Genomic DNA, 27,238 nt, shown 5'->3' with positions numbered 1-27,238 from the left:
CACCTGTACGCCTGCCTCTCTCCCTCCCACTGAATTCTCTCGCATTCCCTCTGGCACAGACTGGCAGAGTGGCGCTCAGAATCCCCACACTAGTCACTGCAAGCCCTGGCTGTGGACTCCTGTATAGGCACATCATCCAGCCTCAGCAGAAAGGTCTGTGCGACCCGTATGCACACAGTGCAGCTTCACTACACAGACGCCATGCTGGGCACCACCATCTCGCTCTCCTGCTGGTGCACCAATGTAACCAGTGCACCACCAGGGTTAAAAGGACAGGAAAGTGAGGATTGACACTAGCTGCACAGGTATATGGGCCCAAGGTCAGCAGACACAGGGAGACGCGTGCTTACAATCTATATGATCTCCCTAATACATGACATATTTACATAGGTGAAGCCCACTTCACAATAATGAAAAGGGGGAGCAGTTTACAGCAATTGGATAAGCTCAAAACCCGGAGTCTGTAAGTGAGCTTTCTGGGGGCCCAATGCGCTCCCTACCACAGAAGTCATGGGACCTGCACCAGGAGGGATGTGTCCCTTTTCTCTCTGAGTGGCTAGTGGGGAAGGTGGCGGGGGCCTGTCCAGCCTAAGGACCGCTTTGCTACTACCTTTATCAAGCAAAGGCAACAAATGTTCAAATGATGTACATTGAACTGATGGACGACACATTTTAGTCTTCACTGGTGCAATGCAATACTGCTTGAGAATGTCTTTAGAGGTCACTTCCTTTAGTAAAAGCCTCATTGGTTACACAAAAAAATACTTTCAATAATAATGACATGCAAATATGCAAATATCTGGCTCCCAGAGGCATCAGGATCCTAGATCCTATGCCAGTCTACATATAAATGTGTCTTGTCATGGTGTTGTTCACAAGGACAGTGATTATTTTCCTTCTCTGACGTTGCTTTTCTTTTTGCAGGGGAGCCCAGGAGTAACAGGACCGCCAGGTGCAATGGGAACACCAGGATCTAGGGTGAGTTTTTGAAGCCCACCAGACTGCAATGCACTAAATTGTAGGCACAGGAAACTTTGAGGGGTATTTGACCTTTTGACAAGTGTCATGGTCTGCTGTTATTCACATATTTGCCATACAGTCTGTCACCCGATGTGGGAAAGCAAATTGAATAAACATGATATGAATGAGAGAGAGAGACAGAGAGAGAGAAAAAGTGACCGAGAAAAGGAACAACAGATTGAAAGATCAAGTCTGAGAGAGATTTATGGAGAGATTCGGGAGGCGTGGGGACAGAGAGATAAGGAAAGAGATGGGCAAAGATGTAAGAGGCCTAGGCTTAGGAGATATAGGTTATGACAGCGATTCAGAAACAGGTTGAAAGACAGCTTGAGAGAATGTACAATATCGAGGAAAGGAAATTAAGGACAGGAGAGCGATTTTGGGAGAGAGAGAGAATGAATGGCTGTGGGAAACTGGGGCCAACTTTGAGAGAAATAAAGATTTGATAGAAGTAGAACAGGATCTACATAAATTGGGTTACAGCAAATGATAGTATGGACTAGGAGCCTGAATATTTATTATTGAAGTATTCCATTGGATTACACATGGTTCATGCATCAGTGCCTGTACCACTGAGCATCCTCCATAGGAAGCATGCACTTTGCTATACCCAGAGCTCGATCAAGTGTTTAGTTTAGTTTAGGTGGACTGATCACACTGCACCAGCCCATCGAGGAATATCAAATGGCCATTTCCTGACACCTAGCAAGTGGGAGAGCAAAGCATCTCACATTATCCAAAAACGAATATTTGCACTAAGTATTAAAAGATATGCAAACTGAGAGGTGCTCTTAGGGAGCAAAATGTCATATTCGTTCCCTATAAAGTAGAGTGAAACATGTCTATTCAAGAATGAGCAAACCTTTTTCCAATTTTGTTCAGAATTGGCCTCCTCCCTAATGACCAGCAGATTCCATCTACCGCCTGAAAACTGCTTGCTTTTCTCTTTTTCTATTGAAGGATAGCTTGCATTTCACTGTGTGGACGATTTGCGGTATTAGCATAAGTCCTACGCTTGTATACGTTTTCTAGGATTCGCCCGCCACTTTCTCCTGGTCTGCTTTTATTTATTCTATCTCGCTGACTCTTGAGAGAAGGGACATACTCAGAAAAACTCCTGAGCAAAATGTAAACATTATCTTCGAACATTTTATGCAACCAAATTGCAACCAAAAGTGTATGTTCCATTCTAAGAGACAAAAAACACAACGTGCAGCACTCAGCTCTCAGCACCAGCTGAGTGTGGTTCCATGTGGCTCCCTTTTAACCCTAATTCTCCTCTGCCGGGGAGCTGTACTGCTCTTAATATAATTCATGACCTCTCTCCCAAGCTTTACAAAATACCAACAGTTGGTTGCTGTTGAAAACTATGGCATGAGGTAAGTTAATGGTAAAACAGGTTAGGCCCAGAGGAGGGATACTGTGTAAGCGTTGGTTTGGCTGCGTGTACAAACAAAACTGAAAGAGAGGATGGAAGTGAGAAGAGAAAGCTAAAGAGGGACTTGGAGAGAGCTGCTGTGTGGAAGGAAGTGTGGGTGATGGTAACAGGGCCAAGTGAAGGGTGCATTGGTATTGAGCCACTAGAGAGCTGTGTGAGAAAATGCAAAGAAAGCCATGGCCGGATACGGTGCATATATGCTGATCCTGTGTGTGGGTTGAGATCATAGACACGCTTGAATCATTCCAGAAGATTATGGAACTGTGAGGTGGGATAAGTGAAGGCACGTGTGAATGACCCTTAGTGTTAGTGGCACTACTTTATATGGGCATATGCAAACAAGGAGCTCACACACGCTCATCCAGGTGTATGTGTTTGTATATTAACTGGGAGATTTCCTTGTGTGGGTTTGTTCATGATCGTTTCCCAGTGGGAGCGGTGCTAGCCACATTGATTCCAGAGTTTCTTTCTAGAATCAGGATCAGACACATCCTTGACGCATGGAGTTGTAATATGAGAACTTAGAACGAGTAACAATTGTTCTGGATCTCCCTGGCCTTGGGGTTCCGGAGCGGTTCATGAGCCCCTCTATTGCAGTTAATATAAACCCATGTTATGCAATTGACCCAATGAGACGGCTGAGAAATGAAACATCTTGAAGAAATAAAATAGGCCCCATTCCCGTGGCTGTAAATGGATCCGCTTCTGATTGTGGTTCCAGCCCCCCTTGTGGAAGGGAAACAGTAAAACCCGCAAGATAACATTTTGTCGCGTTGACTTTGTATGTGGCCTGGATCGGGTAGAGTGCATGACACCTGTTTTCTGTTTGACCCCCTAAGTCAGCAATCAGTGCTTAATGAATTCCATTTTGGTCCCAGGGTTTCCCAGGAAAGGATGGCGTTGCAGGACCTAGAGGACCGCCTGGGCCAATGGTAAGTATTTACGGGCTCGTGCTGCGCATTTAATGAGCGAGCTGAAGGAACGGCCCGAGGGATCGCATGATTTATGCGCTCGCAGAGAAACCTCAAGCATTAGCAAGGCAATAAAATGCGCAGCCAGCGGTGGGAGCTGGGGATGGGGATGGGGGGGCGGGGGTCATGAGCAGCCCAGGGTGGCAAGCGTATCCGCACTCAGGTAAAAAGTATCACCTTCATTCAGGACTGTCACATATGTGAACTAGCGGAGAGGCAACATGACAGTGGAACTGGACATGGATGCATTTATCCTGATGTTCAAGCAGAAATCTACATTAATAAATAATTTAAAAAAGTGAATGGCACTAACTACTGCGCCTGCAAATGGCGACTGAACCGAGCATCATGGCCTCAAGCTGCGGCATGATGCGCATGTGCACTCACATTTGGCACTCATACATTTGCGCATTCTACGCTTTCTCTGGTCTCCTGGTCATATCGTTCCCACTTCTCATCCCATAGCAGGCTTCGAGCGTCCTCAACCTTGCAGCTTTTAAAGTGAAGGGCGGCCCCCTTCCGGGTTTGGTCTCGTGTACATGTTTAGCCTGCACCCTGATGCAATCTCTTAAGGCAGTGAAGTCATTGCAGCACCGGGAGGGCCTTTTGGAACGCGTGCGATATGCAAAAGATTCACAGGCGGTGACCAGCCTACTCACCACCTCTGAATTCCTAAATGGGACCAGTCAAGATGAAGCCACTGCCTGGCCAATAGCCACAAGGCGCGGAGCTCTTCCCGAAACGTGCTTAAGCCACATAGCTAGCCCACCCCTGGAACAGATCATTCACTGGGTCTTTCGGGGTATCTGGCCCTCACAGGTACTGAGGGCTTGGGGTCCCAGGACAACCCATGGGGTGCACTGGGGAGCAATATGTTTACTACCGGTGTCTGAACCTGGCCTTTTTGCATGTGACATCACAGCATGCCACAGCCTCAAACTGGTCTGAAGCAGCTGGAAAGCAACATGTTAGCACTAGGTACAATATCATGACCAAAAAGAAACAAATAAACATCAAAGACATATGAGCTAGAATAGTTACACAGGGGTGGCCCAGTTCCTTTCACCATCCAATAGGTTCCCTGTGCCATTAGTGGTCCGATCTGGTTCCGGTTTATTACTTAGAGTCAATAGAAGAAGCAAAGCAAAAAAAGAGGGTATAACATTTAGATTAGAAATGGGTACGCATTTTTCATCAGTGTGACAAAAGTGTGCATTCAATGTTGAATAGTATTTAGAAGTCCTTCTGTACTCTCATGTCTTTCCAGTCTGTCTTAACTACGCCTTCCCTTGCTTAGCTCAGCATCAGCTCCCCAATACCCAACTGTAATGACCCCTTGCCTTCCCTCAGGCCTTTGCTTCAAAGGGATCGAGCAGGGCTCCCCCATGACAGGAGAACTGTCTACTATTCAGGCCTTCTCATAAAACATATCTGCTTTAGCTCCAGTGACCTTTCCTTTGTATCCTTCCACATGAGTTATTTCAGAGCCAACATGCGTATGTTGCATGTACAAATGACCATAACATAACAGCACAAAGAGCATTGTCCACAGCTTCTCTCAGCTGCACATATTATGGCTACGTGAGTTCTCGTGCACACCCGAACGCGTGCAACTGGTATATGGACTCACCCTGCAGAATGAGAGCCGTAGGACCTTCTTGGGCCTGACGCTGCCATATCATGATGCACTGTACATGTGGATGTGGAGGTGTGCATAGAATAATAATATGGCCAGGGCTGGACTGGGAACTAAAAGAGGCCCTGGAAATAATTACTGGGGACCAAAAGAGGCCCTGGAAATAATGTTCAAAGTGGCCCCATATGGCACCTTTTCAGCAAGCCTAAAGCTTTTCCTATGAGAACATTTGGAAATACCACTCAAAAGAGGCCCAGTGTGCAGAGGCCCACCGGGAAATATCCAGAGTTCCCTATAGGCCAGTCCACCCCTGAATATGGCCCATAGTTAACCGTACGGCATCTCTTTGGTTAAAATGTCTGATCCAATGAGGCACTGCAGCCCAGCATTAGAGCCAGCTTGGGTCATGGCGAGAAGCGGGGAAGGGGGGAAAGGCTTAGTCATGCAGGGCTCACGGAGACTGGGAAAGACATTCGCAGAAAGCAGCTCATGGCGATTTGAAAGATAGATGGTGAGGCAGCGTTTGATGAGGAGTGGAAATTGAGACTCACAGTCAGGAGAGCAAGGAAAGAGGAGCTTAAAACTTCTGAAACACGAGGACAGAGAATTGACAAGCGCAGGGAGCTTTATTGGGGAACAATTGCTAGCAGGTCTCCCACAGATGGTCTGGAGGCGAGGGAAGATGGTGACAGAGTGGGGGTTGGAAATGTGCAAAAATAGAGGAATTGGATAACATCAATAATAATACAAGGAATGCCGTTTTTGTGACGTCATAAAGCACCGAGCACCCCCATTTGATGGATGAACTAGATTTCCTTGCGCTAAGCCACTCGCCTCTTTGCCAATGCTTGCTCTTAGCTATAAAATGCGGCCGCTCTGTAGGAGATTTATGTGGCCTGGTGAGTGGAGTTTAGTCTGTCAGTTGGGCCTGGAGTGGATTAAGGCTCGGGTTCTTATCATAGCATTTACTCATGTGTCTTCCTTCCCTGCAGGGCGCGCCAGGAGCTCCGGGAGTACCAGGCCCAAGCGGGAAACCGGGCAAGACTGGGGACAATGGATTGCCAGTGAGTATGCGCCTGCTACTTCCCAGCAATAATGCAATACCCATGTGCGGCGGCGGACTCCATCAGTGGAAAAGAGCTTTGCAGCGCGCAGTGCGACGTGCTGAGGACATGCTTGCGGACACGGGAGACGGAGACCACAACCCCTTATTAAAAACCATGGCGCTTTGGTTTGCATTGCCGGAATTCTTCAGGCTAGCGAGTTGTGGTTTTCAGTTTCCAGGCAAGGGGTTCAAGGCTTATTCTGCCAGCACATCGATTTCCACACTGTAGGAATTCCAGGGACCAGATCTGCTAAAACTCACTGCTATTCTGTAAGATTAGATTGGTCTTTTCTGCTACAGGTGTGAGATTTAGCGCTGCCAGTTTCTTTCACCTATTCTGCATTCTCTAGTCGTGTTTTGTTGCCGCCATTGTCTCCCGGGAACAGAACAACGACCTTGCAGCCATTTGCACCCCAGGAATTAGCCTTGGTCTCGCATATGATGTCTGACACACACCCAGTGCTTGCTTGGTTCCCCTTGTCTCTACCCAAGGCTTTATCTGTGCAATGCAGATGCTTTTTCTGGTCATTGACTGGGGAATGGTTTTCCTTAAGGCTAAGTTTGGGGCTCAGCACACACTACATTCTCAACATGGCAAAAAAGGCCTTAGGCCAATCATTCACAAGTGTTGCTTTTAAATCTTTTAAAATGTGTTCTGATAGTTTTCATCCTCTTAATAATGCATTTTTACCAATTCTGCCGCTCCTCACCTGTTTGCACCAACCTCTTGAATACTACCTGTTGATAATCGGCCCAGGTGTAAACATGAAGAGGTGCCTGCCTCCAACGAAACATGATTGCACCCCTCTGGCGTTTCATAAACCAGGTGATAGCTGAAGAATAGCTGTTTTCAACACACACATGCCTTTCCCAAATTATAGCATCACTACAATTCAGCAATCTCAGAGGGTAGCTCAGAACAATTGTGTTTGTGTTGGTGTTGGAAGCAAGACAAGGCAGAGCAACACAGGTTCGAATCCCGGTTCTGTGCTTAGAGAGTAGTCTCTGGTAGTGAGCATGGTATAAAAGATGAACTAATTAATCTTCCAACGTCACTTGTTTGTATAGACACTATGGAAGAGAGTCACAAATCAATTTCAGCCAAAGCCATCATGCATCTCCCTGAGCACCAGACAGGATTCAGACTTATAAGGAGTATGCAATGCGATGTTAGGGGCCTTGTATTGCGCCTGTCTGCCACTATTGGTGGCCTCGCTGCACTTGATGAGGGAGAGACTATTGAAATTCTCAGATGGGAAACCCCACCTGTCCTTATCGTAGTAGACCTGTCAGCGGCCTCTGATACAGAAAGCTGCACCAACCCCTTCCATTGACTCCACCGCTTAATGAGGATTGGTGGTCCAGTTCTGAGTAGGATTTCACATTTCCCACTGGACCATACTGTGCAAGACCAATCTGGAAATGTCCATTCTTCCACATAGGTGCTTATATGAGCATCCCTCAAAGTTCTGCTCCTTTCCCCAGGCTATTCAGTGTCTATATGAAGCATTTGCAAAACTGAAGGTGTGCACCACACGCAAATCAAGCCTGGACCCAGCCCAAAAGGGGCAGGCCAGACCGAGCTGCTAGGTCACTAACCTTCTGCATGAGACCACAAGCCACACCAAGCATGTTTTCCTGATTTGCATATGGCCTTTCCCATAACAATGCCATTAATTGGTGATTAATTCAAAACCTTCTGCCCATCACCTTCCTGTTTTCCATATTGGAAACATATGGCAACCATCATTGAGCCATTTTCCCCTTCCTTAAAAGAATGGGGAGCCACAAATAGCTTTCAATTTAGTAAAAAAAACGCAGTTGACAAGCAGTCGATTTTCGGCTGCCTATTAAAAATCCAAGATCGGATGATGGATAGCATACTGGCTCTCGATGATGCTAAAACAGCTGTCGTATGTACTGTGACCGGTTAGCCATATAAGCAGCCTATTAAATGGCATGCTAGAGGTAAAGAATCTGTGATATTGTGTTCTAATCTAACCCTTCTTCCACATGTCAATGCCTACCCATGCAAAGACCTCCACCAACTGCAAAGTGGAGGTGACTATATCTCTGCTCCTATCTCAGATTGACTGCTACAGCAGTGTCTGTCCGGGCTGTCAAATAAATGTACCCATCGATTAGAACTCTTTCAAAACAATGCAGCGGACCAATGCTTAACCTTATGCTTAGAGACAATAGATCCCCTGCCCTTAAGGAATTACATTAACTTCCAGTTTAACACAGACTGCCATTTAAAACATGAATCAGAATGCTGGGGGTATGGACCCCAACATACCTATAATGCAGGGTTATAAAATGCAGGACTCCAAACAACATGAGAGTCTACCAAACCCCCTCTAAAAGGTTTTACAAGGGGTGCAAACTCTTGCCATCCTGGGACCAAAACGTTCGAATGCCTTACTTCCGTAGGTCAGAAACAAGGAAAACCATCTTTAGATCAGGAAAACACTAGAAACAGAGCTACTCTGGAGACCATGTGTCAATTAGATTGGTCAGCAATACAAGTGCACAATATTGCCGAAATCCAAAGAGATTTCACTTGCCAAGGTTAATTGGAAGGTGCACCTACAATGACTAGTTTGCCCCTCTGCACCCCAGCCCCACTACCTGTCTGATCCTTGGCCCTTCCTTCTGCTAGTCCCATTTCCCATGCAAACCCACCTGCTCCCGCTACCCCCAGTCCCATTTTTCCTCGGGGTACTTTGAAGCAACTTGTTTGAAAAGGACACCATAAAACTCAACAATTAAATAAATGCATGCTGTCTTCCATCAATAAGATGACCAGATTTATATGATATGATATGATATGATATGGAATTTAGAACACACCTATACACCAGTGTTTCAAGGCGTGACAAGGCAAGGGAGGAGAAACAAGGGGAGGACAAAAACAGCGATCTTACTAGGCCTGGTGACATTTAGATCTCGCAAATGCAAGGTAACAGGGAGGGGAAAAGTGCCAGGGGGTGGGAGGATGGAGAAGTGCAGGACAAGGAAAACGGAAACAACAAGTAGTGCAGCTAACAGGTGGCAAGTGCAGGTGCTCAGAAGTGCAGGCAACGAGTGTCTAATAAGTGCAGAAGAGGGGACTGTAGGGTTACAGATACAGACCACAGTGCAGGGGGAGCCACGAGGCAGTGCAGGATTGCAGCAGGACAGGCAGGGACCTGGGCCCGAATTGAGAGGGTGGTCAGGTGACCAGTGCATAGATCAAACAGGAGATCAGCAGGGGAGAAGGAGAGAGAAGGCAGAAGCAAAGAGGAAGGTCTTGAGGTGCTTCCGGAACTGGAGATGGTTCTGCTCAAGTTTCAGGGAGGCAGGGAGGCTGTTCCAGAGGGAGGCCTCAGCCGAAGGAAGAGATCTGCCCCAACTCGTTGCTTGGAGAAGCGACTGACCCTCAGGGAGTTGAAGGTGGAGGATCAGAGGGCCTAAGTAGGAAGATACCTCGGTAGAGAGAGTTGGAGATATTGTGGTCCCAGCCCCAGAAAGCCTTGTGGACGATGCAGAGGGTCTTGAACTTGATCTTTGCCGCCACTGGGAGCCAATGAAGAGATTTCAGTGCTGGGGGGATACAATTTCTGTGCTTGAGTCCAAGGACAAGTCTCACAGTCCTGTTCTAGATGAGTTGTGGAGGACGGAGAGTAGAAGCAGGAAAATTTAGAAAGAGGCTGTTGCAGTAGTCTAGCCTAGAGAGGACCAGAGCTCCATGGACAGCTTCTGGGGGAAAGTGAGAGCTTATAGTGGGACCATGAAAATAGACAAAGGGCACCAATGAGGGTGCTTCAACGGACACTGTAGAAGGAGTGAAATTACAACACTCAAACCAGCTGCGGGTCTCAGTCTCACTTATCCTGGTGGTGCCCATCTATCATTGTGCTTGGGACACGAGGAGAGAGCTCTCAGCCATAAGTCATAGGGTGACCAACTTCCCTGGTGGCTGCTTAACCGAAAAGTCGACATTTGTAAAAAAATGCTGACGGTCAGGTGCAGGGTCTGAGACCATGGATGTTGCAGATAAAGCATATCACTCTGAGGGTGAGGCAGTGCAGCACCTATTTACAGGGATAGACAGCACAGTGAAGGCACATCACAGAAGAGAGGGCTGGATAGATGTGTGAACTTGCACACATTTCACCCCAGTGCACATGCTCAGCCAATCCTCGCCCGTGGTTCTTATTTTCCAGAAGTGTCTGGACATCAAGGCACAGGCCCACAAAATCAGAACAGTCCTGCCAAATTCGCAATGTCTTGTCACCTTAGAAACCTTTCAGTGCCTGGCTGGAGCGCCGCGCTGGAGGCCGTTGGTGCCCTAGCCCATTTCTGAAATCATCCCTCGTCATAGTTACATGATGGGACCACACTGTAAGCAGGACTGTTCTCCCACAATAGATGATTTGCACATAATTCTTCACCAATGGAAACATTAATTAAAAAAAAAAAACGTCTTTGAACACATACACAATAGGAGTAAATGTTTAGACAAAGCATGGAGGCAGCAAACTCTAAAAGCATGGTGGTGGATTTCTTGAAAAATGAAAACTATTGTGGCCCCAGTCTGCGGTCTCCAAGGAGCCACTCTTTCGCTATGCCGACACCAGCCCTACTGATGTGAACTGACAGCAGGCCCTTAAACAGTAATCCCAGGTCACTTAGCTTCACCACAATGAAATGTGCTGTTTTATTTAGGCCCTGTCAATTAAAAGACACAGGTTGGTATCTGGGATCTCTGTTTCTTGTAAACGAGCCTGCGTGCGACGGTATGCAACATTCCCCTACGAGCGCTCAGCTGGAGCTCCCTACTGCTTGTGCATTTGCCAGCTGCTGTATCTGCAACATCTGGATGTGGTAGACATCTCTCCTTACCCTCGCTCTGCATTCCTTCTATCAAGCATGCTTGACACCTCTGGACGCAGGTCTCCCGCACCACAAATTACGGTTCAGGGAAAGGTACATGAGCACGAATAAATGCAGCTGATGCAGTGTTGATTTCAGAGTGTACGCTGCTAAGCCCGCCCCTGGAGGCCAATCACTTCCAGGGGGATTTGATTGGCACTGTGCTAAAGTGGCCATCTTGATTCTCAAAACAGTTCATTATCGAAGGCCAGGATTCTTTCTCCTTACACGAAGGAGTGGCATTCCCCACAGAAGACAACAGAATTGCTACTTATTTGATATATGGGAAGCCCTGGATCATTTTGTTTTGATTAATCTGCAAGAGTTTTTTTCTCCAGGGCTGGAATTGAGCCGTATTTCCCCGTATTCAGATAACTGAAAACATTGTCTACTCGGATCCTTAATCCGGAGAAACAAAAATTCCATGTCCGAGCCACCACACACTGTACCCTCAATGATGAGCTGCTCCCAGTGCTCAAAACATACTTCTGGTCTCAGAAGACTTCTGCCCCAGTTTGTGTTTATTTTCATTTTAGCCTATTCAGTGTATTAATGGGAGATGTCTGCAGACACAGGAGTGTTGGTAACTCACTTAAGAGGTGTGAATGTTGGGCAGTTAGAAATAGGAGGGGTGTATCAATTGGCAACCTGTGTGAAAAAATGCCTACAATTAGGTGATCGCATAATGCATTTTATTTTACTGTGTTTCCTTGCACCATGATAGTACAGTTTAAAACCTAGATTATGTTGTTTAGGATCACGCTACTTTACATGATCTTAGGATGGGGAAAATAAAGCTAGACGGGCCTCATTCCGAGTAGGGCGGTAAGGGATACCGGGCACCGGTAAGGAGACTGATGCCGGTAATCCCTTACCACCCTACTACGAGGTCCCTTAGCGGGTCCCTTCTTTAACGCCTGGTCTGACCAGGTGTTATGGACGGCCTGGCATATGCCGGCCCGTTATTTGTGCCCTCCCCATTCCCATTGAGCCCTATGGGGGCTCAAATGGGAATGGTTTGGTTAATGGGGACTTACCGGTCCTGCCAAGGTCTGACTAGACCGGTAAGTCCCCATTGCACCAAACCGGACACGGTACCGTTATTGGTGGCAGTCATGGTGCAAATAGCGCCATTACTACCACCAACCTCGGAATGAGGCCCACAGTCTCTGTTTTCTCATCATGTTCCCATTATGATTTATATATTGTCAGATTGGTTTATTATGTAGTTTTTGCATGTTAGGTATCACTACAAAAGTGAGTCTTGTTTTATTATAGCACTGTTTTTTACACTTTTTACTAGCCTGTCACATTCCTGCTATTACTCCAACTCTTGACCCACTTATGCCACTACATTCCCAAATTGCCCCATACAATCCCAGAGTACTTTATTTACATTTCCAGCACTGGTTTCAATGCATGTTTGTCTCCCCCACCCCTCTTTAACTCCCCACTCTTTGTCATGCACTTGTACTATCTGACAAGTCGTTAGGCATAGTACGCTAGTTTACTGATTGTATGCTCTTGTCCTTCTGCCCACCCCACTTCTCTCATTCCTCCTATCATGCACGTTCACTAGTAGAATTGCCCCTGGCCTAGTATGCTAGTTATTTTTGTTAAGATCATTTGGATTCTTCAAGGCATAAGAATGACGACTGTATTGCTTTGTTCCTTTCCACCTTGAAGCACTTCACTTGTGTATAAGTGCTTTACAAATAAACAATTGCAATTTACAATTTAGTTGAGACATTCAGAAACATATTTAATTTGATAGTTAAGTGATGTATATTTAGGCTATATCCTTCACTAAGGAAGAAGAGAAAATGGCTTCTTTGGCTGGTATAAATTAAGGTGTGAAAGTATAGATCCATGACAACTGGTATGTCTTCCAAGATGTGGGGCTTAAAATGAGCTAGCGCTGTTGCACGAGGTCTCCACCCATTACAGTGAAAGCTTTGCTTGTCATGGGGCTTGCTGGAAGGAGCTAATGCTGATCTGAAGGACGCACACCAGGGTCATCTGAAACGGGCTGATGGGAGACATACACATCACTTACGTTCAGTAGAATATAAACTTTGCTAGAAGTTAAAGGATGGACCTTTTTCCAAGGCGGAGCTAAGCAACGCATCTTATTCCTGAGTATGGTGCTGTAGTTGCCACAGAGAGACAGTGCGGTAGCATCACCTTATGGCAGCTATTTGGGTGGGAATGGTATGAATGTTTTCAGCTGAGTAATGATCATTTGAATGCAGAACACTCTTGTGTAATTACTCAGCAACGTGGGAGTGAATCAACCAAGATTGAACTTGGGTGCATCCATCATTATGAAGTTCTTGATTCTGAGAATGCGCTGATTAATAGTATTTATCAATTTAGAGCCGCTGGGGAGAATCATACCCGTCTACGCAGCTCTAACCATCATTGTCCCTGTCTGGTTCATGCCTTGTATACTCCTAGAGGAATTAACATAATAATTTTAAATGAGCCCCAGAGCCCACCATTACCCCAGAGGCATTGTGCCATGGAAAATCAGTGGAGCCTCAGTATTCACACCTGGTAAGATGCTGTGCTTAGATTCAAGTGCCCAGGGGCACTGCATTGCAACACTCTGCACTTGCCACTAAGGAACCAATCAGACTGATAAGGATTCAGGAACAGGCTGAAAAGTGCACTACAGCCAACCTTTTATATCAAGGTTGCAGGACATACGGTCCACTTACCAGGCTCAATGTCCAACCATACTTGCTCAGCTAATGTTATCCATCACCTTGTTCACCATGCCATCAGGTTAGTTCATCATCACTGAACCACGGAGCACGAACCATTCGCCCCAACTCGTTCAGCATAGCTGCAGCCACCATACAGCCATATACAGCATCCTTCGGACCCAATGGGTCAAAAGACAATATAAGAATCTCAAAAAAGCTTTGCAAAAGAATAAACCTTTCATTAGGGGTTCACAATATAATGATTACTACTCATCCCAGAGATTGATGCATGGCCACCTCATGGATGTGTATCATGATTATTTTCCCAAGATCAAAACATGCACGGTCCCCTTCTATCTGAGTGCCCCTTGTGAGTTTGTTTTCAAGTGGAGGTTACCTTTGTCTCATGCTTATTGGTCCCCCTTCTACAGCCTGTTAGATGGTACTAACAGCCACCCAACATGTCAGAGGTAATAGATAAAGGCCAGGAACATAAAACCCCACAAACCGGCCAGTGCCTTGAGGGGTAGGGTGAGCGGGGCCAAAGGGAATGGCCTGCGAGTGCAGCTCTAGAGATGAAACTGAGGTCAGGACAGAGCACCAACACCTGCCCCCTCTATAACACTCTGTGCCTTCTTCCGCATGTGTTCAGAAGCGCACAGGGAGAATTCGTGGGCATGTAACAAGGCAGGAGGCGCAGGGATGTCATTTCCCCAAAATGCCAGGGGTAGCGGAAGTGACATCACATGACCCTTGACCTCTGATGGCATCACAGGAGGTGTATACATACAACATCAATCAACGTGTGTTGGTACTCATTTATCAACCTCAGAAGGATGAAAGGCTGAGTTGAGGTGTTTAAGAACAGACTAAATCAGTCACTCACCCCCTGAAGTGTCCCTGAAATAAACCTTTACGGCGTCTAGCAATTGTATAGAATTCCAGAAAGACAAATTATTTGGTGTTCCTATTCTTTCTTATTTGGGGTCAGTGCTGAAAGTGTTAGACTTGTGAAACCCCTGTTTTTTGTTGTTGTTGATATAAGAGGCCTGAACAAGAAAGCCAGCCACTCCAGAAGCAAAGTGCCACATGGTGCTGGCCACAGTCCAGGAACTTGCATTAAAAAAAATTAAAACATTTAACAAAAAAGTATTTTTTTAGGGGAAGCAAGGGAGACCACAGGGGTAGCAAGAGAGTGCTCAGAGGTCGCAGTTGCAACACATGGCGACCCCCAAACGACGTCGCTTTGGAGGCGCTTTGTGAAGTGGCACTCCGCAGTTTAAGACACCAGATGATTTCAGCTCGTAGCGTTGGCGTGGCTAGAAGTGGTGTGTTGGCGCTCTGGCATCTGACAGTAATCTTTTGGCGTGTGGGATTGATGTGAAGGCCCTTGCACGTCTTGACTTGCAGTGCATTCACGAAGGTGTACCACACGAGCACATGTTCTTCTTCCTTTTTCTGAACTATTCCTTTGGGCACATTCCCCTCATTTTCTCTGTTACTTCTGATTTGGTGGGAGAGCGGCAACGCTCGCGCTCATGTCTTAGCGCAGGGAATTGACGGCAGATCCTTCAGTGCAAGCGGGTGCAGGCTTGCCAACCCGATTGGAAACTATAGCATGGGCGTGCTCTGCCTAGCAGGCGAAGAACAGGGAGGTAAAGAGAGCAGCCACAGAAGAGAGATTGCACTACACATTGAAGAGAGCAAGAAAAAAGGGACACTTGGGGTATTCCCGAAGCCCCCTCACAGCCACGTGTGAAAAACCATGCGTAACAAGTGTACGCATGCTTTAACACTCGGGGGCAGTGTCTATATTGTAGCAAGTAGAGTGAGTGGGCAGGAAACAAAATGTAGCCTCCCACATCCGCTCTGCCTGTAAAAGCATGCGCCTTGATGCCAGCCTCTGATTTTGACCTTAGCAGAAAAGCATTGGATTCCTACAGAATGCGCTAGATTTTAGCACATGGGAGGCATTCACACTTTTTTTGCACTATTGATGCGCATAAACCCGGATCCTCTGTATTTACATTGTTTGCACTCGAGTGCAAACAATGTAAATTGCACGGCGAGGACTGCAATTCCCATAAGTACATTCGTGTATGGCCCACTCTGTGCATTTTGCACATTAACAGGCAGCCTCTATCCCTTTAATGTACAGCTTTAGACATATACCCTGAACGTCTTCATGCTTTCATAACTGCTTCCAAAATCCGGATCTTCTCTCATTGTATTTATCATTAAAAAGATTATCATTATAATTTGTATAATTGTTCTTTTATAACACACTTAATACCGTAGAACAGTCTCTAAGCGCGAGCCCGGAATTGGAACCTGTGTTGCTATGTGTTGCCTTGCTTCCAAGACAAACACGTTGCCCCTGAGCTATCCTCCCGGCCTAAATGCCGCTTCTTTGCATAGCACACAGTGGCTTTGCATTGGCATAGGCTAATGGCACGTGGTCTATAAGCCAGCTCAATGGCGCTCCTTGTGCAATCCTTGCAGTGCTCCATTGTATGTTCTTCAAGATATATAAGAGCATTCAGCACATTCTTTCTGGATGGGGATACGTTCCACTAAGGCCTCTTCCCTAAATATGACTTTCTCTCATCCCCATGCAGTTCAACATTCGCGAGGACATACGACTTCCTAAATGCAATGGAAAAGATTGCAGGGACATTACAAATAACATGAGTGTAAGCTGGACCCCTGATCTGATGGCACCACTGCATGGGACATAAAGCAACATAAGGTGCAAGCCCACCAATATGGTGTTCTCTTTCAGCAGCACAGTCTGACCGTGTCCAGGCGGTGGGTGTGCCAAGACCCCTCTATGAAGGATATTGAAATCTCATAAAATGTTCCTTTAAAGGGACAGTTTTAAGGCCATATGATCTCAGGCTTGAGACATCAGATGAAGTAGCTCTCCCAGTTTGCCTCTTGCGCACCCTCCCCAGACAAAATCCCCTTTTGTTCCATTTACTAGAATATGTCCGCATCCTGAAAGGCTGTGTCAAATCATTTGCTGGTGTGTTTGGGTTGGAATTTGTCAATAATGATACTCACTTTTCTTCAACACCAAACTAGCTGATCAACAACAAGGCATGACCATAGGTAATGAAAGGGTGGAGGTGCCCAGGGCAAGGTGGCCAGAAATGAGGCTTCCTGTTGTGTCACCATGGCACACGTTATGGTTGAGGCATTATTGGGAGTATGATGTCTACGTATGTAGAGCACACGTCCAGAAGTACAATGGTGACAAACCAGAGAATAACAGTGCACTGACGCTGGAGTAACAGAGAGGCGGGGTGAAACCTGTTCTCAAGATGTGATCACGAGAGTTGAAAATAATCTGAACAGTCCTGATTTCTTGACACATTAGTAGTTGATGTAACCCACTTTCTGCCAATTTGGTCAATCTGACATTTTATAATAAGAGTATGAGAAAAGTGTTATGCCGGGGAAGATGTAGGGGAATTACCTGTGAATGAAGGGGGTGCCTTAGCGGTCTGAATCCTAGATGGGTTTGTGATGGGTCAGTTTCGTTCTTAAGTACCCAGCAGCAACTTTGGAGTTCCTTAGATGCAGGTAAGTATGGGTCTTTGTCTAACTAGTCACCCTGTCCCTTATCGCGTCCTTCAGGGATCGGTCCACTCTGCTCTATTGATCAATGTTTATGTCAGGCCACTGGGCCATGTCATCTGGAAGCCTGGCCTACAGTGTCACCCATATGGCCACGAAACGAGGACCTCTGTCTCAATCCAAAGCAATAGCAAAATGACCCTGGATTCTATGGTAACTGATCAAAGTAGCCCTTTGATGGAGGCACAATGGCTGAATATGCACCATGAGGAGAAGAAAATGATGACTGTACTTACTGAAATTTAACTGTGACTATGTCAGCTACAGTGTGAGTTGTCATTAATGGCCCTTTATGCAAGTGTGCAGATCTGGGATCCAACTTGACTGTCTCCTCAACATGATTGTAGAGGTTACTGCGCTGGTCAAGTCTGGGTGTTTTTTTTAAATTATAGGACAGTCAGAGGTTTGCGAAACCTCTAATTCGAGGCTTTGTGCTGGCACTCCTTCACTATGGCATTGCACCACATGCAAAGCTCCCTTCATGTCTAACACACACATTATAGCTGGTGAACAATGCCATTGCTACAAATCTGTGTTGTATTTTATGCTTCAAGCATATTCCCCGCCAATCTGCATTAACCGCACTGGCTAGTTCAATGTTTCCAGTTGACCATTATGGCCTTTAGAACGTTGCAGGCAGATAAGTTACCCTATCTGTAGTATTGAGTGGTGCCCCAAAGGGCAACTCCTTACACCCTAATGCCCTCAAAGGAAGGCACCTTACCCAATGCTGGGAAAGTTCTCCACCTCCAGCACAGGTCCAGAGGTCTGGAATGCTCTGCTGGCTTCCTTAAGATGTAATTGACACAGTCCTCACAGGTCCATTGCTAGACACTTTTTTTTTGTTCGGTCTTTGCACAGTACACAATTCAGGTGCAGCCACTTCGAAGCAAAAGATTGGGGAACAAATTCAGAAAACAGCCCTGAAAAGCACTTTCCAAGATGAAAGAAATCAGTAAAAAATCAATAAACAAATACACTGCAACATACAGCATACTGAGCAAAGTGCATAAAGAGGGCAGAGGAGAGATATTGAGCAAAAAGTCATAGATAGCTGAAGCCAGCAGCCAACATCTGCATTTTGTAGCAGAAATGGTTAAAGGACAATTCTCTTCTGGCAGCTAGTGGGTGATTATTAAAAATGAATACATACTGTTACCCCAAAGCAAACTATTCACTCTGCACTTTCCCTAGCTCCAGCTCTCCCATCTGCATCCCGCCCCACCTTTTACTCACCAACCTCCAACCCCCCTTTGCCTTCCCTTTCGCCAACTTACATTCGTATTCCAAACTGCAAACTGGGGGCCGGATGCACACAATAAATAAAGAAACGCAGCAACATTCATCAGGGCCGATGAGTGCCTACTCCTAAAACACTCTGCATATGAAGCAACATGCTAACAGAAGGATTGTGAATCAAGTAAACAATGCACGCTAGCACTGAGCAGCAGGCACCATCGATGAGCAGGAAACTGCCTGTGCTCATGTGCCATGCAAAATGAATTGTGTTTTCCCCCCTCCAAATAAGTATTTAAAGAGGCATTGTAAGTCCACTAGCGTGGCCTTGTTTGAAGATCTGACGGATTGCGAGATGGGTATGCCATGACCACAGGAAACAAGAGACAAAAACGCCTTCCTCTGCGATGAATCAGCAGACCTCCCATGGGCTTCATTCTGTTTCACTCAATTGCATTGCCTGTCCCTGTCCACTCCTTTCACTACTCACGTTTTGAGATTGCAAATACGGTGTTAGCACTGCTCCACTACGTTCCTACCCACCTTTTTACAGAAATTGTGCATGCGTACATGTATAGGCTTATATGTACTGCATTCTCAAAATGTTTGTTTATTTTGACAATCAGTGCAATGTTGATTTGCACGAGTAAGTTTTGTAATATTTTCACTTTGCCATTCTGCCCATGTCTATGAGCTTTGCTGAAGTGTTTAATATACACCAGACATACAGTTTAATTGTTGAAGTGTTTAATATACTGCAGAAACAAAATTGAACATGATATTCGTATGAATTAAAATAAAAAACTAAATCACAACACATAATTGCATGTAGTGTGATTAACTGAAAGGCATGAATTATTAACCACACATCTGTTGCAGGGCCCGGCTGGATTGAGAGGAGAAAAAGGAGAAAGGGTAAGTGCAACATCAAATTTAAAGAAGTCCTGCTGTTTTTTCCAGTGATATGTCAAAACATAGCAGGAATGCACACACTAAATGCTTCTACTTTTCCTTTCCTTCCTAAAGGGCGACATGTCCTCCCAAAACATGATGCGATCAGTAGCGAGACAAGTCTGCGAGCACATGATCAACAGTAAGATTCTATCCATGCTTCCATAGTCTTCTCCCTCCAGGGTCTACACTAGTCAAAGCGTTTGGTCCTCTAGAGTGGTCACAGTTTCTTGCATTGGAGAGTAATTGATCCCTCGTTAGGCCGGCCGCATCTTCTTCTGGTGTTACATGCACAACTTGCATTCGAAGCATCTTCAGGTAAAAGTAGGTTTCAATGAAAACAGAGCAGGTTTCTTTACACTTCCCTAAGGACAGTGTTTGCTCACTTCTTGTTGAAGTTGATCTTCATGATCCCTTATATAGGAACACGTTGTACTCCGCCAATCATAAGGATTGGTTGTGGGGCGGGAGTGGCTTTCTGTCTGGTAAGACGCCTTGAGCATTTAACTTCTCATGTTTGGCACAGCTATTCCTTTTTTGATGGACACAATGGAGATTGGTTTACATGAGTTGTGTTCAATAGGCCATTTGTGCATCAAAGGAATCTCACGTGGGCCTACTTCTTCCCACTCCACTTTAAACTCCCTCAGACTTTGGCTAACCAAGTTAATTTACATGAAATCCAGGCTACTGACGTATATGTCCGAGCTTTTGGCCAATGATCATTCTCTCAGCACTGGACTTCTGATCAGCTGAGGGAAAAAGTGACTATGCTGCAGTTGACTATAACAACGTCTTCCAAGGGGGATGGAGATACTCAGCCGCTGATCCTTTATTCTGGAATTTCCTCTCAATCACGCTGAGATAATATTAACATTTTATACATCAGGGCAAACAAAAATGGCTTTTCTAGCACAATTGCACAACTTACATGTTAACCTAGTATCCTCTTTCAGGTGAATACATGGTGTCATTGGGGTAGCGGTACTAACATTTGTACCTTGAACTTACCAGCCACCTCTAAATCAAAGTATTTCATTTTTTAAACTCAACAGGGATAATATTTAAGTCTTCATTATAGGCTCTTCGTCTTTGTATTTTGCATTAATTGCTTACTTAACATATCATGTAGGCTTCAGCGCGTGTCCAGGAATACTAAACAAATCCTAGGCTGAATTCAGCAACAGGACATGATTTAATAATTGATAATAGGCAATGAATGATACAGACAGCCAACTAAACAAAAATGTCCAGGCTGTAAAAAGGATTTGAATTATACATGTGACTTTGGGAGTTGGTGGCTAAGCTCTCAATTTGTTAACTCTGTTTTGTGGAGTAACGTTGCTGAAAATGTTGGGAGGGGGGACATGACATCTGAAGAAAAGGTGCCCCAGCCAAATGAATGGGGACAAAACGGTGTGCCATGAAAGTTGGGGGGACAAAAACCCCTGACCCCCCCTAAAATTACGCCCATGGGCACGAAAGACATCTTAATGACAAAATGGCTTTCTTCGAATAACCTCTATTACTATTTCTGCCACTTAAAATAGGTACTCCTCTTGACATATGACATACATCGTGTTCCAAGAAATATGGAAAGGCCTTCTTAAAGCAAGCCATTTTATTTTACTTCATTTCTCCTTCAGATATTTTACAATGCTGCTTGGGACGTTGTTCTTTATGGATCTGTATGATTGCTGCCTTAGTTCAGGGTTACACAATGATCACTTTTTGAGTTTTAATTGTGTCATTTTCTCCTCAAAGATCAAATGAATCGGTTTAACCAAATGCTGAACCAAATCCCGAACGATTATCATTCTTCAAACCGCAACCAACCAGGACCTGCCGGTCCGCCGGGTCCTCCAGGTAATGCTGGAGCAAGAGGGGAGCCTGGATCCGCAGGCAGACCTGGGTTCCCTGGAACACCTGGCCTTCAAGGACCACCCGGGGAAAGAGGTAGGTCGAAGTAACTTTCTAAGTGCCAACTCAGTAACTAAGTGCACAGCATTAAAGGGAATACATGGGACTATGCATGTAAAGGTTCCACCACACCAGTCCAGGTGGCTCTAGCAACTGGAATGGTGCTAGTCAATCAAGATGGCCTCCTGGCAGCAGCTATGCTCTTTTTTAAAGCGACGTCTTTAGAGATGGTTAAATGTGATGCTGAAAACATTCACCCTAATCAGCTCTTGTTTCTTTGTTTGACCACTTTCCCTTCTACCTCCTATCCAATTTTCTCTTCCTCTCTGAATGCCTTCCACCCCCACACTTTGCATTCTGTTCTTTTCACTTACCTATTGCTTGTGGTTTTCTCTCTTTCCAGTTACACCTCTTGTCAATGTAACATTAACATCCTTCATATTCAAGGGCTGGCTTCACCATTAATGACCTGGTAGTCGAAGTCAAAGTCTGCTAGGTCTGTGTGCCAATAATGGCCATGTCCTTCCATGAACCTGGGTGTTAATGCCGTTAGCATCCTGGCATGCTGTTCAGCGTTCTAGGAGTGTGTTTGACCATCAACAAAAAATCACTTTGGTCAAGGAGCATTTGTGGTCATGCACCGCTTCATCAAAACAAAGATTTGCTCATACAAATATGCAGAGAATTGTATGTGTGTGTGGGAGACAACAGGTCCCACCAAACCTGGCCTTCTAGTCATTCCTGCATGGCATTGGAGAGAGCTGTTGGCTAGCTCCCTCACTTCAGGTGCTAATGCAGACTACACTTATCTTCCTTTCATCCGCTCTTCTTCACATGCTCAACTGAACCTTCAGGCTATGTTTCCTGCCAGATGCCTTTCTCTTTGCCACATTGATGATAGTTTTCTAGATCTCCAGGATTCTACAATGAATTGTTAGAAGGGAAAATAATTGTGTGTTGCCCGTAGAAGTTATTCCCCACGAAGTCTATGTTTACCCATGCCATGCCCGTTTTTAAGAAATAGAGATATCCACAGTTCCTACAGAATCCGAATAGAATTTACAATATCAGCACCACTATTCAAGGCCTGCAAGAAAACCCTTTACCAGGGACATTTTCCAAAATAAATATTGGCATCCTAAACAAAAGAGTGGAGAATTGTTAAAACAATATCATATCAAAAGTGTAGAAATAGAAAATAGAAAACAAGCATTTCTGAACATGGCTCTTCTCGCCTCAGCAACCCAATTTCAAGATAGCATCAGGCAGGAACCAGACACGAATTTTAGCAGTCAGGAAAATGGGCATACTGGCTCCTTTTCTCTTAGGTCAAGAAAGAATACTTTTGAAATGTGGCTCTGCCTGCTTATGTCTACCTGGTGGCAACATTTCTCCCCAACAGCATGACAAGGATGTCCTCCTGGACTTGGACTATTTTATTTCATGAGGGCCCAGTGGTATGTTAGATACTGTGTGTGTAATAGAGCAGCTAGATTGTCATGGAGGTCTTTCATAGCGGTGCAATTCACAGTTTCTTTGCATGACTCTTTATGAATTCCAGAAAATATTAATGGAATCCTGCACTAATTCAATGTCAATAACGAACGAAGCATTCAAGTGAAGTTCAGTCCATGGATGACCAACAGCCCCACACAAACTAGGATGATAATGCTGTGGATGTGAGTTATTTTGGCAGCGTTGACTGCGAAGGTGTAGTCAGCTAGCTCAGCGAGTGAGGTCTCTCTTTAGATATCTCTGTGCGACCTACAGTCATAGGCTTGAGACCTGATAGGACAACCAGCCTTTCATCCTGCCAAGATCGACACATTGAGTACTAATAGATTGGAAATAATAATACCTATCATTACAACACTGAAAGGTGGCACGAATCCTGCTTGAAGCATTATATAAGAACACATGTTCTTATTAGTGTGATGCTGCCTTGTTGGATGATGTATTCTGGGGGACCCCCTATTTCTTGCTCTTTGATGGGACTCGTGCGTGTGCTATGTGCAGAAACTAGATAAACTGACCTTTCCATTTTGGCCGTTGAGTCAGTTGACTGAGATTGCTCCAGAAGCCTAGATGCCTAAAGGTTACTGCTGCCTATGCTTATTTTACTTAAAAAGACAATGGCATATATATTACTCTGACAAAATAAATTAATGGTCGAGGCAGCTCATTAAATGTAATATTATGAAGGTATATGGGCATACACTTTATCTTGACTGTTGAATCTAGGTGATGATGTCCACAGTTTAGTGTAATCGTGCTATCTCTTGCCATTGCCGGTGGCGGGAGCCTCATTTATTGTGGCAAGTCCTCACATAGCGAGTTTTCAAAGTGGTGAACTTTAAGACCCAGCTGGTACCACACAGATATCATTTCTTTGTCTAAACGTTTCAAAATTGGAAATATGTTGAAAGCTATTATTTGGATACACCAGGTGGGGTCACAGAGAATTACATATTATCGTCCTTCTGAAACATGTCTTTTTATAGACTAATATCTTCCCGACTGTCTGTAGTGGAATACCTGTTAGAGCTGTTATTAGATGACTGGGGGGATTTACAGTTATTTATATATTTTCTGATTCAGAGTAGACACTGTAGACCATCTGTCAGTTGTCATACTGAATGGACTCGTAGTTCAAAGCGTTTGCTTTCCTACAACTAATCCATATAACTCCTATTGATCCAATTGTACATTTCTACGTAATTTAGGCATTATTTTTAAACTGAATCCGTTGCAGTCTTTGGGAAAACGTGGTTCGCTGTTTATCGTTGCGTTTTTATGAAATAACCTTTTGAACTTTGCAACAGTGCACTTATTTGTCCATACCGTATCACTTCATTGTGTTTGCATAATTAATGAACAATTCTGGAAAAATGGTATGTCTTGACTTCTTCCCGTGGTTTTTTAGGAGTTCCTGGAGAGAAAGGAGAGAGGGGAAACCCTGGCACTGGCTCTCAAGGACCAAGAGGTGTTACCGGACCTCCAGGTATGCTTCCAGCATCAAATCTAAAAGTTGATGAAAGGGTTAATGTCTTCATCACTTGTCCAACATTACACAAGTTCACATTTAAATCAGGAATATATAGTCACATTGCTCAACGCAATGCCATTTATTTGGGGGCAATACACTTTATCGTGGTTGTCATTTCTGCACGTCTCACGTACAATTCTTAGCCCTGCACACCACATAAAGCATCCACCATATGCACCCATGCACGCATGCAACTGCACACATTGGCATGCATCTGTAGCACAGCAGAGGAAGTGACGACACGCAAGGTGGCTTCATGGAGCAACTTGAAGGCAGTGCATGGAGTGCAAGATTGCAAGAGAGCCTTCAGGCAAAAAACAGCAGTTTGAGCTACATGGGTTAATTTGAAATGCACTTAGAAACAACATGTCATTGCTCAGTGAGGTATTTTGGCATATGTCCTAACTTATTTTACCTTCACTGGTTTCATACTTTTCATATAGTCCAGAATCCCGCCACAGGTTTGCTACTATTGCTAGTATTCGAGGTCAGGTGCATAAAATGTCCTTCCTCTGATCCTTATGCCAGATTCCACTGCCTTTCAACGAGGAGCAATGTTGTCTCTAATGGCAAGCTAGTTATCTAGAGCAATATTCACGCAATGGTTTCATCCTTGCTCCATCGTTCTCAAGAGAATGTATGTGCTGGAAAGTGGCAGGCCTTCACTTACTGGAAACTTGACACAGGAGCACATGCTCCCTGGCGGTTGCGTGTTGGAGTTGAACATGCAGAGGCGTTTTACTGTTAAACACATCAATGGGGTCCTGTGGTTGTTGTAAGAATGCAGAGGGGATTGCAATGAAAGCAAGGCTGCATTTTAAGTGCCATTGTCTACCCCGCAGTAAATCATTCCCCATAAGTTTGAAATATGTATTTTCTGCTGCCAACCCTATGAATATCCTTCAGCTATGGTAGCTCGCCGGCATCTCCCGAAGCATACTGCGGCTTAGAACTATGTAAAAGTCAGGATGCTGCAACCCCTGCTATAGCAATCATGTTCTTATTCCATCACGTAATTCGTCTACTCATGACCTGGCAGCAGCGGTTTGCCGTCTTGTGGTCTCTGTCTTCCCTTCTGCTTGTTGAAGCATGATAGTTTCTTTATAAGGTCCACGTGAAGCATGCAGCAAGTGCTGGGCCCATTTGGTTAAAGTTTAGATGGATTCCAGCTAACCACAGCGTGGTCTGATCCAAGAGAAACATTAGCTCATGTCTCCTGGGACTGTGGAGTAGCAGACCTCAAGCATTTCTCCATTAAATCTGCAGTACTCTGCACTTTTTGTCGATTGAGGGTTCCCAGGAGGTATATGCATATAATAGGAAGTGGAAAGTAAGCAAAAGAATTTATTGATGTCTGTAAATTGCTTCAACTCCTGACAGATCAGTTTCAGTGAAAAAAGACCTCAAACTAGCTGCTTTTTGGGAAGCAACCCGTGAGTCACTGTTAAAAGGACGTAATCACAGCTTTGGTTCACGCTGCTGGTTTCATTGACAACATATGTAGAAATGTAACGGAAAGGCCTCCTTAAAACATAATTGGGCACTGTCTAGACAGTAGCGGTGCCAGATGCATTATCCAGATAATTCTTGAAATAACAACAAAACATGAAAAATACAAAGACAGGGCAGTTGTTTTTTTATTCATAAAAATCTGTTTCTTCTTGAATTTAGGACCACCTGGTGACTCTAGAACCGGACCGCCAGGTTCCATCGGTGCTCCTGGATCTCCTGGGTCACCTGGCCGCCCCGGAAACTCTGGGGTGAGAGGTCCGCCTGGCCCAGCCGGATACTGTGATTCCTCCATGTGTGCAAGCATTGCCTACAACGGTCATGGCTTCCCAGGTAGGTAACCAATGATGTTAAGGCGTGTACGGGTAGCGGCCGGTCCATTAGGACTGTTGCTGTGCACATCTGTTACATTTGTTATGGCATCTCCTTTCTTTAAATGCCTACTCTTATGCTCAGGATTAACACAGTGATACTGTATTTAATCACAGGATCCAACCAATTATATGATATTTATTCTGAGAAGAATTTGTGTGTGCTTTTTAAGTATGCACGGGATCATTTTGAAAAGCGCAAACTATTGTACGTTCGATGCCAGAGCAGCGAGTTCCTTTGAGTTCCAGTCTTCTCTTCAGCCACTGTTGAAGCATTAAATCACAAGGCCCAATTCTGCACATGTCTTGACTCTATCCATTAAGTTGTAGTTTAGCTTTTGTAAAACTAAATTATGATATCAGCTTTGCATAGTGCCATGGCCTAGTATAGAAAACATCAGTACTATTAGTTTACTTACATTTTCAAGTGCCAAAAGAGGGATAAAAAATAGGTGCATCAATAATGGCTTTTTATTAAATATTTAATGTCATGAATCAAATATGTATGGCATATCGGGAGTATGGAGTAGCCTTGCCTCCTTCAATTTCAGCATTGAAGTCTGGTTGTGTGCATTTTTCGCTCCCCACACCTTTCTCCTAAGTGTTGGGAAGCAGTTACGATTTCTCTGAAATTATTTATTTCTGATTGTCTATATTAATATTGTACATGCCTTCAAACATGCAGTGAAAAGTAGACTACTGTAGTTTTGAATGTGTGTGCATTCACGCAAACAGGACTGGCCCCAATCCTTCTCCAAAAAATGTTGTGAT

The 27,238-nt window shown here is 44.9% G+C and overlaps 1 protein-coding gene across 5 annotated transcripts in view; it reads left to right on the top strand.

Annotated features, from left to right (window-relative positions):
- The window catches only part of COL12A1 (collagen type XII alpha 1 chain), a 296,727-nt gene that overhangs the window by 261,158 nt on the left and 8,331 nt on the right, over nucleotides 1–27,238 (top strand). For all 5 annotated transcript variants that reach the window (XM_069606261.1, XM_069606259.1, XM_069606260.1 and 2 more), the window contains 8 exons: nucleotides 925–978; nucleotides 3,337–3,390; nucleotides 6,058–6,129; nucleotides 19,550–19,585; nucleotides 19,697–19,763; nucleotides 21,386–21,577; nucleotides 24,465–24,542; nucleotides 26,259–26,429. In XM_069606261.1, coding sequence (XP_069462362.1) covers nucleotides 925–978; nucleotides 3,337–3,390; nucleotides 6,058–6,129; nucleotides 19,550–19,585; nucleotides 19,697–19,763; nucleotides 21,386–21,577; nucleotides 24,465–24,542; nucleotides 26,259–26,429 — 724 coding nt within the window. The remainder of the gene's footprint in view (nucleotides 1–924; nucleotides 979–3,336; nucleotides 3,391–6,057; nucleotides 6,130–19,549; nucleotides 19,586–19,696; nucleotides 19,764–21,385; nucleotides 21,578–24,464; nucleotides 24,543–26,258; nucleotides 26,430–27,238) is intronic.

The sequence above is a fragment of the Ambystoma mexicanum genome, chromosome 4p (genome assembly GCF_040938575.1).
Source record: "Ambystoma mexicanum isolate Mex_15411 chromosome 4p, UKY_AmexF1_1, whole genome shotgun sequence".
Lineage (NCBI taxonomy): Eukaryota > Metazoa > Chordata > Amphibia > Caudata > Ambystomatidae > Ambystoma > Ambystoma mexicanum.
Note: the sequence above shows the minus strand (reverse complement) of the source record. Positions and strands in the feature narration are given on the sequence as shown.